Here is a 12,522-nt window from a genome sequence, read left to right as displayed (position 1 = left end):
CCACCTGTCAAGGGGGGTGACTAATAACCGCCTCACAGCCTGCTGAATTAAATAAGGTGACTTAGCACAGTGCCTGGCACTTAGGAAGTGCTCAATAAAGAGTAAACGCAGGCGTCTATTATTAATTCTTCATAGGAAAGTTGAAAGGGTTCCTGTATGAGACAATGTGTGTGAGCCGCAAAGCAGACCAGTGGTAGTTACCAGGTGCTTTGAACCCCATTGTCTGCGCCGACGGCAGACGGTCACTGGATGCTTTGAGAGGAGCAGATAAAACAGTGAGATGATGAGGGGCCACCTGGGAGGGGTTTTCTGCCTGCCTTGTAAATGCAGGCCCTGGAGGAGGTGGCTGTGGACCAACCCTGAGAGACGGTCACTTTAAAGGGAGAAGGGCGTGCTTCAGGATTACGAATCCCAGTTCCAAGGGGAGGGCGGGGACACCACTAATGTGGTCTCTTTCTAGTCTGGCCGGGACTTAACGACGGTGCTTGGCTGGTGCTTCAGGCAGGAACAAAGGGACGCAGTCTTTGCTGGGTCCCTGGGAGTGGAGGCGCTGGCTGGCTCGTGACCCCTGTCTTCCCTGCTCCTCTTCCCTCTGAGACGTCCCCTCTCTGTCCACACACGGGCGTTATTCCTGGGCCAAACTGGCCCTCTGGCCGGATGGCGGGCCCTTTCCTCCTCCTGGGATTTGCCCCCCCCTCCCCCAGGTAGTGGGCTTCTACACGTACTATGGCCAACCCCCAATTTCCTGCCTATTTAAAGAAATGTGAATTCCTTTCACCTGTTGCCCAGCCTTCACCAAGGCTGTTTCTCATACATTTGGCCTTTGTTCTTAGGCCTGGAAAGTATTTCAGGCTTGAGGGCTTAAGAGAAGTTTTCCAACCCTTCATGGCCCTTCTGAGTCAGAACCCCGGAGAAATGCAGGGGTAAGGTCTCCGAGCCCCTCGCTGCCCACAGCCCCAGCCTGACGGCACTTTGGGCTGGGAAGCCCGTGCTGGCTGCAGGCTCAGGTGATGGGGGGTGGCCCTGGTCCTCCCTGCCCCTGCCGGGCGAGGACAAACTCCTGCCTTGTTCCCTGACCTTTTCTTGTCTCGTCCCAGTTCACCTCCGGTTCCCGAGGCCATTCTCCTCACCCTTGAGCATTTCAGCTGTTCTGTCTTCCTTTCATTTCCCTCCCTTTCTTCTCCGGATTCGGACCCCGACCCTCAGCCTCTGCCCAGGAAGATCTGTATCTTGGATGCACCCCATCTTCGGCTTCTGTTTCCTCTGCAGACTTCGTTGGGACCGGCATCATGTGCTGAGCAGAGGGCAGGGAACACCCGTCCACACTCTGGGCCTGGAGGGCAGAGCTAAGGGGCCGTTCACCTGGCCGCCTTTCTGAGGTAGTGTTGCCCTGAGAAGCTGTTTCCCCAAGTGTTTTCCTTGGAATGATTCCTTAGAGGAGCCTGCCCCCAGTGGAAAGTCCCTGAACTCAGAGGACCGTGTGGCCCGAGCGCTGTTGCCCTCGGACACATGACCGTATGGAAGGCTTTGGAAAGTTCCACACTAGAGAAGCCTGTTCACTTGGAGCAGGACTCCCTGAACCAGAGACCATCCCTCCGGCCTGTTTGTAAGAGCTCTTCTCACCTCAGGTCCTGTGTTAGCTGTTTTTGCCAGGAAGGTCTTCCTTGGTATTGTTGAGTTGCTAGGTCGCCTCCGACTCTGTGACCCCATGGACTGCAGCTCGCAACGCTCAGAGCCGGCCTTCCCTGGGTCGGGAAGATCCCCTGGAGAAGGGCTTGGCAACCCACTCCAGCGTTCTGGGCTGGAGAATCCCACAGACAGAGGAGCCTGGGGGGCTGCAGTCTGTAGAGTCTCAGAGTCGTTCACAAGTGAAGGGAATTAGCATGCTAACTATGATAAACAGTAACTCCCCACTCCCCACTCTCTCCGCCACCATTCTCCTTTCTGTCTGTGAATCTGACTATTCTCGGAATGTCAGACAGCTGGAATCATGCAGAATTTGTCCTTTCGCATCTGAGTTACTTTCACTTAGCATAACGTCTTCAAGGTCCGTTCACGCTGTGATGGGGCCCACTCTTCACTGTGGTGTGCGGGCTTAGTTGCTCCGCAGCATGTGGGATCTTTTCCCAGATCAGGGGTTGAATGTGTGTCTCCTGCCTGGGCAGGCGGATTTGCCACTGATCCAGCTGGGAAGCCCTGCCCCAGCAAATTTGACAGTCAGCACTCTTCCTAGGTGGCCTACCTATACCTATCTAACAGGCCAGCCACTGAACTGCATGGGCATCTACCCCTGTTTATCTTTCCCTCCAGAAGCCTGATAGAGGGCCTTGCTGATTCTGATAGAGTCGGTCCTGGTGTTCTGGTGGACCTGCTTGACCATCTTGTTTCAAAAGCAAGCGACCCAGCATTTCTGCTCTGGGATATTGACCCAAGGGAAATGAAGGCATATGTCCATACAAAACTTGGACAGAAGTGTTCATAGCAGCATGATTCATCATAGCCAGAAGTGGAAACAACTCATATGTCTCTCAGCTGAAGAATGATAAACAAAATATGGTATATTTATACAATAGAATATTATTCAGCGATAAATAACAGGAATAAAATAGTGATTGATGCGTGCTACAACATGGTGGACCTTGAAAACATTACCCTAAGTGAAGGAAGCCAGACCCAAAAAGTCACATATAGAATGATTCCGTTTGTATGAAATGCCGAGAACAGGCAAACACATAGAGACAGAAAGCAAGCTGGTGGTTGCAGGAGACTGAGAAGAGGGAATGGGGAATGGCTGCAGGGCATGGAGCTCTTTTCGGGGGTGACGAAAATGTTGAGGAGTTATTAATAGGCAGTGATGGATAGTTCTACAACATTGTGAATATGCTAAAAATCACTGAGGTGTGCAATTTAAACTGCGCCACCATAGCTCAGTTGGTAAAGAATCCACCTGCAATGCAGGAGACCCCAGTTCGATTCCTGGGTTTGGAAGATCTGGTGGAGAAAGGATAGGCTACCCACTCCAGTATTCTTGGGCTTCCCTGATGACTCAACTGATAAAGAATCCGCCTGCAATGCGGAAGACCTGGGTTTGGAAGATTCCCTGGAGAAGGGAAAGGCTACCCACTCCAGAATTCTGGCCTGGAGAAATCCATGGGCTGTATAGTCGACGGGATCACAAAGAGTCGGACGCGACTGAGCGACTTTCACTTCCACTTCAATTTGAAAGAATGAATTTTGTGGTATATAAATTGTATCTCAATAAAGGTGCTATTTTCAATGTTCAAGTTCTTTTTAAAAAATTATTTATTTATTTATTTTTGACTACTCTGGGTCTTCATTGCTGTGCGTGGGCTTTCTCTAGTTGTGGCAAGCAGGGGCCGCAGGCACTCGGGCTTCAGGAGTTGTGGCACACAGGCTTAGCTTCTGCTCCAAGGCATGTGGGATCTTCCTGAACCAGGGACTGAAACTGTGTCTCCTCTACTGGCAGGCGGATTCTTAACCACTGGACCACCAGGGAAGAGTCATAAAGCTATTATTTTTTTTTTTTAAGGCTAAAAACCAAGAAAATATGGCCAATCCCTGAATCACTTTTAGGGAACCCCTGGCAATCACTGCTTCCTCTTTTAAGTGCTCACAAATCATGTTGATGATACTAGATCCTGAGCCAGTCCATCTGTGATTTATAAGCTCTGCCTGCTTCCTGCAAACACTGGCACACCTGGAAACCGCCCTGGAACACCTGTCTTGTCCTTCAGGGTTCTCAGAGCCCACCAAGAACTTCCAGGGGACTCATCTGTGAACTTTAGCACAGAACTTTTGCAACGTGATCCTTCCAGCCAAGAAGGCGGTGGGAGTCCAGGGGGAGCACAGAGCTGCCTGGAGGAGGTGGCTTCTGTTGAAGAACAGAGGGCAGACCGTGCTGTTGGAGATTAGAGGAAGTGGGGCAAGCTCCTTGGCTCCAGGGGACAGAAAAGGCCACCAAGGAGGGTGGGGTGGGAGTATGTTGTGGGTGGGATGAACGGCATGAGCTGGCCACTGTGGCTGGAACACAGCACCCTGGGGAGTACTAGGCTTCATCTCCAGCAAGACCACGTGGGCCTCAAAATACCACCAGCCCACATGGTTAGATTTCTGGATGCCCACAGGCTACGGGTGTGGTGTGCTCCCCAACAATGGTGGTTTCTTTTGTGGAGTTGAGGGTGGGCAGGACAGACAGTCAAGAAGTCTGTTTTTTTGTTTGTTGGTATTTAATTTTTTTTAACTGTAGTAAAATATACATAATGTTTGCCATCTTAACCATTTAAGTGTTGAGCTCACCATATGCTCACATTCTTGTGTAACCATCACTACCTTCCATTTCCAGGACCTTTTCTTCATCCCAAATTGAAACTCTAAACCATGAAACAGTAACTCCCACCCCACCCTTCTTCCCCCGGTCTCTAGTAGCTACTCTAGGAATTCTGGAAATCTCATATAAGTGGAATTCTACAGGTTTGTCTTTTTGTGTCTGGTTTATTTCAATCTTAGCATAATGTTCTCAAGTTTCATCTGTGTTGTAGCATGTATCCAGTTCATTCGCTCAGTCGTGTCCGACTCTTTTTGACCCCATGAACTGCAGCACACCAGGCTTCCCTGTCCATCACCAACTCCTGGAGCTTGCTCAAACTCATGTCCATTGAGTCTGTGATGCCATCCAACCGTCTCATCCTCTGTTGTCCCCTTCTCCTCCTGCCTTCATTCTTTCCCAGCATCAGAATCTTTTCCAATGAGTCAGTTCTTCGCATTAGGTGGCCAGAGTATTGGAGCTTCAGCTTCAACATCAGTCCTTCAAATGAATATTCAGGACTGATTTCCTTTAGGATGACTGGTTTGATCTCCTTGCAGTCCAAGGGACTCTCAAGAGTCTTCTCCAAACACCACAGTTCAAAAGCATCGATTCTTCTGCGCTCAGCTTTCTTTATAGTCCAACTCTCACATCCAGACATGACTACTGGAAAAACCGTGGCTTTGACTGTATGGACCTTTGTCAGCAAAGTATAGAATTTCATTTTTAAAATAATTTTATTTATTTATTTTTTTACCTCGCTGGGTCTTCGTTGCTACAAGGGCTTTCTCTAGTTGCAGTGCGTGGGCTTCTCATCGCGGCGGCTTTCCTTGTTGCAGAGCACATGCTCTTCGGTGCCCAGGCTTTAGCAGTTGCTGCCCATGGGCTCAGTAGTTGTGGCTCCTGGGCTTAACTACTCTGCATCGTCTGGGATCTTCCTGGACCAGGGATCAAACCCATGTTCCCTGCACTGGCATGTGGATTCTTATCCACCTCACCACCAAGGAAGACCAGAATTTCATTTTTAAAATGGAGAATAATATGCTACTGCGTGAACATATAATGTCCCATTGTATGGATATACCTCATTTTGCTTATCTGTTCATCCGTCAAGGGAGTCTGGGGTTGTTCCCACCTTTGGGCTGTTCTGAATGGATTTGATTTTAACGCATGATGTTCATGCTGTAGTAACAAGGGATCTCTGGGCAGTGGGGAATAGGATGGATTTGCTAGGAGAAGAGCCAGGGAGTCTGTGAGAAGCTCCATAATAGCCCAAGTGTGTAGAGAAGGATGCTGGGGGTGGGGCTGGGTGGAGTGGCTGGGGGATAAGAACAGAGGCTGAGGAAGGGTCCCACAGGGCTGACCCAGGCACTCGGGAGTACAGGGCAGGGCCAGGATCCCTGCCGTGGGGAGGCTTGGGGGCTGGGGGCACCGTCAGCAGAGGTGCTGGCCCTGTGTCGAAACTTGGCCAAGAGTATTGTGCCAAGTCCCGGCTCATCTGTAACATCCAGGCGTGACCATTCAGACCTGGGGACTGGATATCTGGGAGCCGGAGGGCTAAGCGTGAAACCAGAGTGCCAGGTCGGGAAAGCAGCTTCCAGAGACAGGAGACCTACGGACGAGAGGAGAGGTAGATGGAAATGGGGTGATGGGGACCCAGGGACTGGTGACCGAAGGAAGCTTCCAGAACCGTCAGTGTAATAGAGTAGGTGCATAGGGTGCCTTGTGGCAGCCCTCCCATTGTCCAGCGTTAGGAGTTCCGTGGATGTTTGTTGACTAAAACAGGGAAAAATATAGGTAAACAGGCATGTTTTTCATCCTCAGGAGACTTACAGCCTAATTAAGGCATTAACAGATATGAAAACACTCCTGGAGTCCAAGATCCGCTTTGAGTTGGGCCCTGCAGAGTCCAGAGGTATTGAAGGAGAGGCCAGGGACCTTCCAACGCAGTGACCCTGGTGGCCACTGCAAGGCAGGAGTAGTTTGAGTCATTTTTAAGTAACTAAAGCCAAAAGCATTTCACATTTGGTAGGTTAACAAGTGTCTTTTGGTCCTGGCCATGGCTATCCCTCACCAGTGCCCTGCGTTTGACCCCATAGGTATGATGCTGGAAGGGATGGCTTCATTGACCTGATGGAGCTGAAGCTGATGATGGAGAAGCTGGGGGCCCCCCAGACCCACCTGGGCCTGAAGAGCATGATCAAGGAGGTGGACGAGGACTTTGATGGCAAACTCAGCTTCCGTGAGGTACCTGTGTCCTGGCCGTGAGCCCCTGGAGGGTGAGGGTCCCTGAGAGGACCCGCTGATTTACCGTCCCCTGGACTACACAATGTCTTGGGCCCCTCTGGAGAGCTGCTTGGATATTTAACCTGCAGTTCTGCTTTTTAACATATCTTTAAGGAGCTAGTGAACCACAGTGCTGGCATGAGAAAATGCTCAGCAAGCAGTTTGAAAATCACTTTGGGGAGGATAGCCTCCTTTGGGTAAAATGGTAAGTATTGAGCAATCTGGAGGGATGTTCACTAAAACATTCATAGTGAATGTTTGTGGGTGCAAAGTTTCGGTGGTTTTTAGTTTCACACTTGAAAAATATATTTAAACTGTTAATTTGTATGTTGTTGTTTAGTCGCTAAGTCCTGACCGACTCTTTGCAAACCCATGGATATAGCCTGCCAGGCTCCTCTGTCCATGGGATTTCCCAGGCAAGAATGCTGGAGTGAGTTGCCATTTCCTTCTCCAGGGGATCTTCCTTATCCGGGGATCGTACCCTTATCTCCTGCTTGCAGATGGATTCTTTACCACTGAACTACCTGGAAAGCCCATTAATTTTTAAAATAAGCATTTTAAAGTAGTTTTTTAAAAAAACAATTAAACAAAGGGTCTTACTTTCTGCCCCTGAACCTTCTCCTCCAAAGAAGTCCAGGATAGGTTTTGGTCTTTGGACCCCTGGAATTGTGAGCAAAATTGTGTACATATAGATATATTCCTGGAAGAATACACATAGATCCACCTGATTTCCCAATGGGTGAAAACCTCAGCCATTTTTACTTTGGGGAATAAATCTCAAGGCCACTGGGTTTCTTCCATGGCAAGAATGCAGCTCCACAAGGAAGGGAATTGCATGTCTTGTGTGTTTGAGTTTTACTGAAAGGTTTTTAGATGTATTCATGACCTGGTATTAGAATAACTTGGCAAGACCGTCCAGGCTGAAGGTTTGGACATTAGCCCAGCTGCTGTGGTCTCGTTTTCAGTCGTGTCTCTTTTGGGACCCTTGGAAGCTGAAAGAAGAGAGGACAGTCCTTGTCTTCTGGTGTTTAACCCTGATTATTCCAGAAACAGTGGAGTGCTGGCATCCTGGTTTCTGAGGGTGAGAACTTTGGCCAAACACTGGTCTGTCCAGGCTAGATAGGGCCTTTGGCTGCGCTTCCTGGTTGCAGGGGCTGGGGGCCAGGGGCGGTTCTCTCTGAAGCTGAGTTTGCAGCCGTGAGCCCCTTCCCCAGCTGACCGTGCCTCTCGCTGCTCACAGATCAACTTCAGAATCCCCCATCTCTTCCTTTCCTCAACTAGCTGATGTGGAGGTAGATGATGGAAAACCTGTGTTGGGTGTAACCCTCAGGGTAATCTGCTGCCAGACTTCTCATTTCAGAGCTAAGGAGCTAGAAGACCGAGAAGGTCAGCACTTGCCTGAAATCAGATCCCGGCTCAGGGCTGGGCCTGGGAGACAGCCTGCCACCATCATTTACCACGTTCAACTTTGCGGCTGCCTCTCTGGTTCCCTTGCCTCTCATTTGTATTACTACAAATTATTAATAATAATATATCAATCCTTTGTCTTGTTCATGCATCATGCTAGGCTTTAACTCTTTCTTTCCAATGTCTCAAGTGGTAAAGAACCAGCCTGAAATGCAGAAGACGTGGGTTCGACCCCTGGGTTGGGAAGATACCCTGGAGGAGGAAATGGCAACCCACTCCAGGATTCTTGCCTGGGGAATCCCATGGACAGAGGAGCCTGGCAGGCTACAGTTCATGGGGTCACCAAGAGCCAGACATGACTGAGCACACATAACGACAGCAATAATCTGGGTGCCCCTGGGATGTAGAAAGTAAAGGATTTCGCCTTGGTGAAGCTTTGGAGGCACTGCTGGGGAAAGAACTTCTGTGGCAAAGTTTTAACCTCAGGGGAATGGAAATCGAGGGTGCTTAGACATCTATGCAAGTCACCAACTGAAAATCCCTCCCCTCTGTTTCACCCAGGATCCTCCTGCATGCGCCCCTCTCTGTTTCCAAGATGCTCAGTTAGCTTTTGGTTAGCTGTTGGTTTGGCCATTTCGATCTGAGGCTTGGACATTTCCAAAGGGTTTTGTTGTGGGTACTCAACCCACCTACAGGTCTTCAGGGGTGTTCACATTCAGTCCTTTGTCAATTCAGAGCCCCACTGTGGCCCCATCTCTAGGAGTTGTGCCCAGAGGTACAGAATTGGAAGTATGGATGCGTTTGCCACACAGTACTCCACAGCCCAAACTCCTGCTCTTAGGATTTCACTCTGCCGGTATCCACCCATGTTGTAAGCCACCAGTGGGCTGATGCTGAGTTTGTCTAATGAAAAGAGGTGTACATTCCAGCCTCCATCTTCCACACAGAGCTGGGTAACTGGAACACATTATTTCTCAGCCTCAGTTTTTATGTCCTTAAAATAGGGCTGTTAACAGCTTTTGCTCGGGACTGTTTTGAGGACAAAGTTCTCTTTCTATGCCTCTATCAGTTAGAATGCTTGACTGTTAGTGATGGAAAGAGAATGCTAACTAATTTAAACAAGGAAAGAATAGGTGACTCTTGGTTCACATACCTAGGAGATGAAGTGAAAGTGTTTTAGGCACAAGTAATCAGTAATTTTCTCTTGCTGTACCTTGACTGTGCTTTTTTCTACATCCTTTCTTTCCAAATAGGGTGTTGTCCCTGGTGCTTGCCATGATGGTTGCTGGCAGCTCCAGGCTACATTGCCCCAGGGGATGGAGGGCTACTTCATCCCATAATCCATAGCAGTCTCAGAAGAAGGCTTCTGATTGGCCCTCATAGGGGTACATGCCCACCTCCTGGACCAATCATTGCATCCAGGATACTGTGATTGGTTAGATTCAGGTCATGTGCCACAGGGCATCATAAAACCGCTCCACCACCATCATCATATGTGGCAGGAGCTGCCAGACAGACAAAATGTCTCATTTCTATAGTGCCTTCCTGACCTGATGCTTAGTGGGTGCTTGGTGAGTTCATATTCCCTTTCTTTTTTTTTTTTTCTGGGTTAACTTGACTGAAGTGAGTTACATCTAAAGAAAAGCCCTTTGATACAGAAAATATGTTTCTATTAAGCACCAGTTTGCTACCTTCCCCCAACGTTCAAGGGAATTGATCTTTCTTTTAAACCATTTCTTTTCCAATTATGAAAATTATATGTGCACATTCGGGGTATTTAACAAAATGGCACACAAGGAGCCTTTAAAAATGATGATCTAGCACAGTGTTTGATGACCAGAGGACAAATGTTGACAGTGTGAGAAGCAGGAACAAAAGCATATTTCCAAACTGTGTGTAAAAGATAATTGTTTGCATTTATAGTTTATGTACATGTACAGACATGTAGGAGAAGTCACAGGATGCACTGGAGTTAGCAGTTCTATCTCCGTAGCTCTAGGGATCTAGAATCAGATTCTAGGCCTCCTCACCTCAGTCTCCTTTGGAGGCAGACAGAGAGACCTTAATATCTTCCTCACTTTTTCTTGTAGTCCTTACTAACTCCATTACATCTGTCTCAAAGCAGAATTGCTCCAAGACCAGACATGTGGTGGTTTTGTACAAAGGCTGGATAAGGGGTTTACTAGATTACCTGTCAGTCCTGGGAACTGGGTGACTTCCCAGGGGGTTCAGTGGTAAAGAATCCACCTGCCAGTGCAGGAGACCCAGGAAGGAAGATTCCCCTGGAGGAGGAAATGGCAACCCACTCCGGTATTCTTGCCAGGAAAATCCCATGGACTGGGGAGGCTGGCAGGTTACAGTCCATAGGGTCTCAAAGAGTCAGGCACGAGTGAGCAAGCGTACACGCACGCATAAGCACACACTGGAAACGTAGGTCTTCTTTTCTCCTCCCACCCTACCTTCCCTAAGAGGGTCCCTGGCAGCCCTGGCTGTCCTGGGTTGCACCCCTGTCTGTTTATGGTTGATTGGACCGTGGATGGACCCGTGGCCAGATTAGGTCAATTGGATTCTGTATCTGGGAATTTGGGGCTGGAATTTGGCACACTGGCTCTGCAGGTGGCTGTTCCTGCAAGGATAATTCAGTGCGGATTGGCCATTTTCTGCCATGTGGTCCAGACATAAGAGCTTGAAAGAGAATGTGGCTTCTGGTCTTGAACACATTGGCTCTCCCCATTCCAATCTTCATCCAGACCACTGTATTTTGCCCTTGGCTTTTGAGATATCCTATTTGTATAATGAATACCTCCTTTTTGCTTAAGCCAACAAGTGTGTTTCTGTCACTCGCCACCTAAAAGCTCCAACTAATGTGGGCAAGTGTTTGTATCACCAGTCAGAGCCACAAAATTAAAAATTCCCTTAAATTCATCACAAGCATTTGCTAGCTCATGTCTGAAACTGCTTTTTAGCTTTGTGAGTTCTCTCTGTTTCTTTGTTTTCTGCTTCTCCTTCCCTTCCCCCTCTTTGCTCAGAGTCACAGCTAGGACACTTTCCAATTCTCTACAACATACCAGTCTTTGTGGACTATAAATAGGAAGACAAACAAGGCTGGGCAGTTGGAGAAATTGTCATTCAGGGGTTGGTGATTGTGATACATTAAATGGGAAAGTCTGGCATGCTCTAAGGAAAGCTGGAGATTTTCGAGTTGAGCTGGATCCTTTTTCTTTAACTGGCTGGGGCAGGGAGACCCCTAAGTTGTGACAGAGCTGCTGGTGGTTACCTGTGAGCCGGCAAAGCTGAGAGTGAGCGCTTGTGGCCGGGATCCTCTCAGGGGAAAGGACTGTTGAGGAATACTTGAAGCCCTGTTGCTGGTGGTGTTTAGTCACTCAGTCGTGTCTGACTGTTTGCGATCCCATGGACTCTAGCCCACCAAGCTCCTCTGTCCATGGAACTTTTCAAGCAAGAATATTGGAGTGGGTTGCCATTTCTTCCTCCAGAGGATCTTCCCAAACCCTCCTGTAAACACCTACATTGTCATCTCTGCTGCAGAGTAACAAAAATGAATTTTACAGAAGAGACTCCCCTGCCCCAGGTCACTAGGGTTGGTGCTAGGCTGGGGGCGGTGCTCCGTCTTTCCCAAGCTCCGGAGGGGCAACCTGTTTTGTGTCCTCCTTATAAAGACTTGGGAAGGAGGGTGGCTTCTGCTAAGTGCTTTAAGGATACATAGGGGACCGAGGCACGGTTGGGTGTTTTACTCTTTCCCTCTCTCTGAGGCTCACGTGTGCAGGGATCTTCAGTCTCTTCTATGAGAGCCCGCTCACCACCATCCCCCAGCCCCCTTGTCCCCCATCCTTTTCTTGGGGGAACCTCTCCTCCTTCAACAGGCTTGATTTCCAAATCTTCTTTGGAGCCGGTGTTCTGGCTCCGAGAGTCTGCTGCAAACTGAGTCTTTGCCGGCCTCTAGTGAGAGAGTTTGAAGCTGCAGGTGGGTGACTGGCATTTCTGTCGAGCCAAGCTGACCACGGTGGCGGCCTCCTCCGTGAAGCTGAAAGTCCTGCAACATCTTGCTTCACCGGTTGCTTTATTTTTGGCGAAGTCCACAGCGGAGTTAGGACCCTCGAAGCGAGAATGACAAGGAAGGACTTGTCGGCAAGGCTTTTCGGGGGTGGTGATGGTGGAAGCTCAGACTCTCACTTAATGAGACACGCTTCCCTCTAGGCGTTAAGAGACATTCAAGTTGGAATTTGGAAAAAGTTCATTGAGCTCGTCTTACTCTCACTCTGCTTTAGAAAATGTTCTTTCCTCTTGGGGAAGACAATCTTTAGAGGAAAATGGAAATTTCCCTTTAGGCATACATATTGTGTGTGTGTGTGTGTTTGTGTGTATGCGCTCAGATGCTGTCATGTCTGACTCTTTGCAACCCCATGGACTGTAGCCCACCAGGCTCCTCTGTCCATGGATTCCTCCAGGCAAGAATACTGGAGTGGGTTGCCATTTCCTCCTCCAGG

General features: G+C 48.9%; 1 protein-coding gene across 1 annotated transcript in view; it reads left to right on the top strand.

The window, feature by feature from the left end:
- Positions 1 to 12,522, top strand: part of EFHD1 (EF-hand domain family member D1) — a 44,197-nt gene that overhangs the window by 18,673 nt on the left and 13,002 nt on the right. Inside the window, exon 2 of the mRNA XM_027967533.2 lies at positions 6,424 to 6,571. Coding sequence (XP_027823334.2) covers positions 6,424 to 6,571 — 148 coding nt within the window. The remainder of the gene's footprint in view (positions 1 to 6,423; positions 6,572 to 12,522) is intronic.

The sequence above is a fragment of the Ovis aries genome, chromosome 1 (assembly GCF_016772045.2).
Source record: "Ovis aries strain OAR_USU_Benz2616 breed Rambouillet chromosome 1, ARS-UI_Ramb_v3.0, whole genome shotgun sequence".
NCBI lineage: Eukaryota > Metazoa > Chordata > Mammalia > Artiodactyla > Bovidae > Ovis > Ovis aries.
Note: the sequence above shows the minus strand (reverse complement) of the source record. Positions and strands in the feature narration are given on the sequence as shown.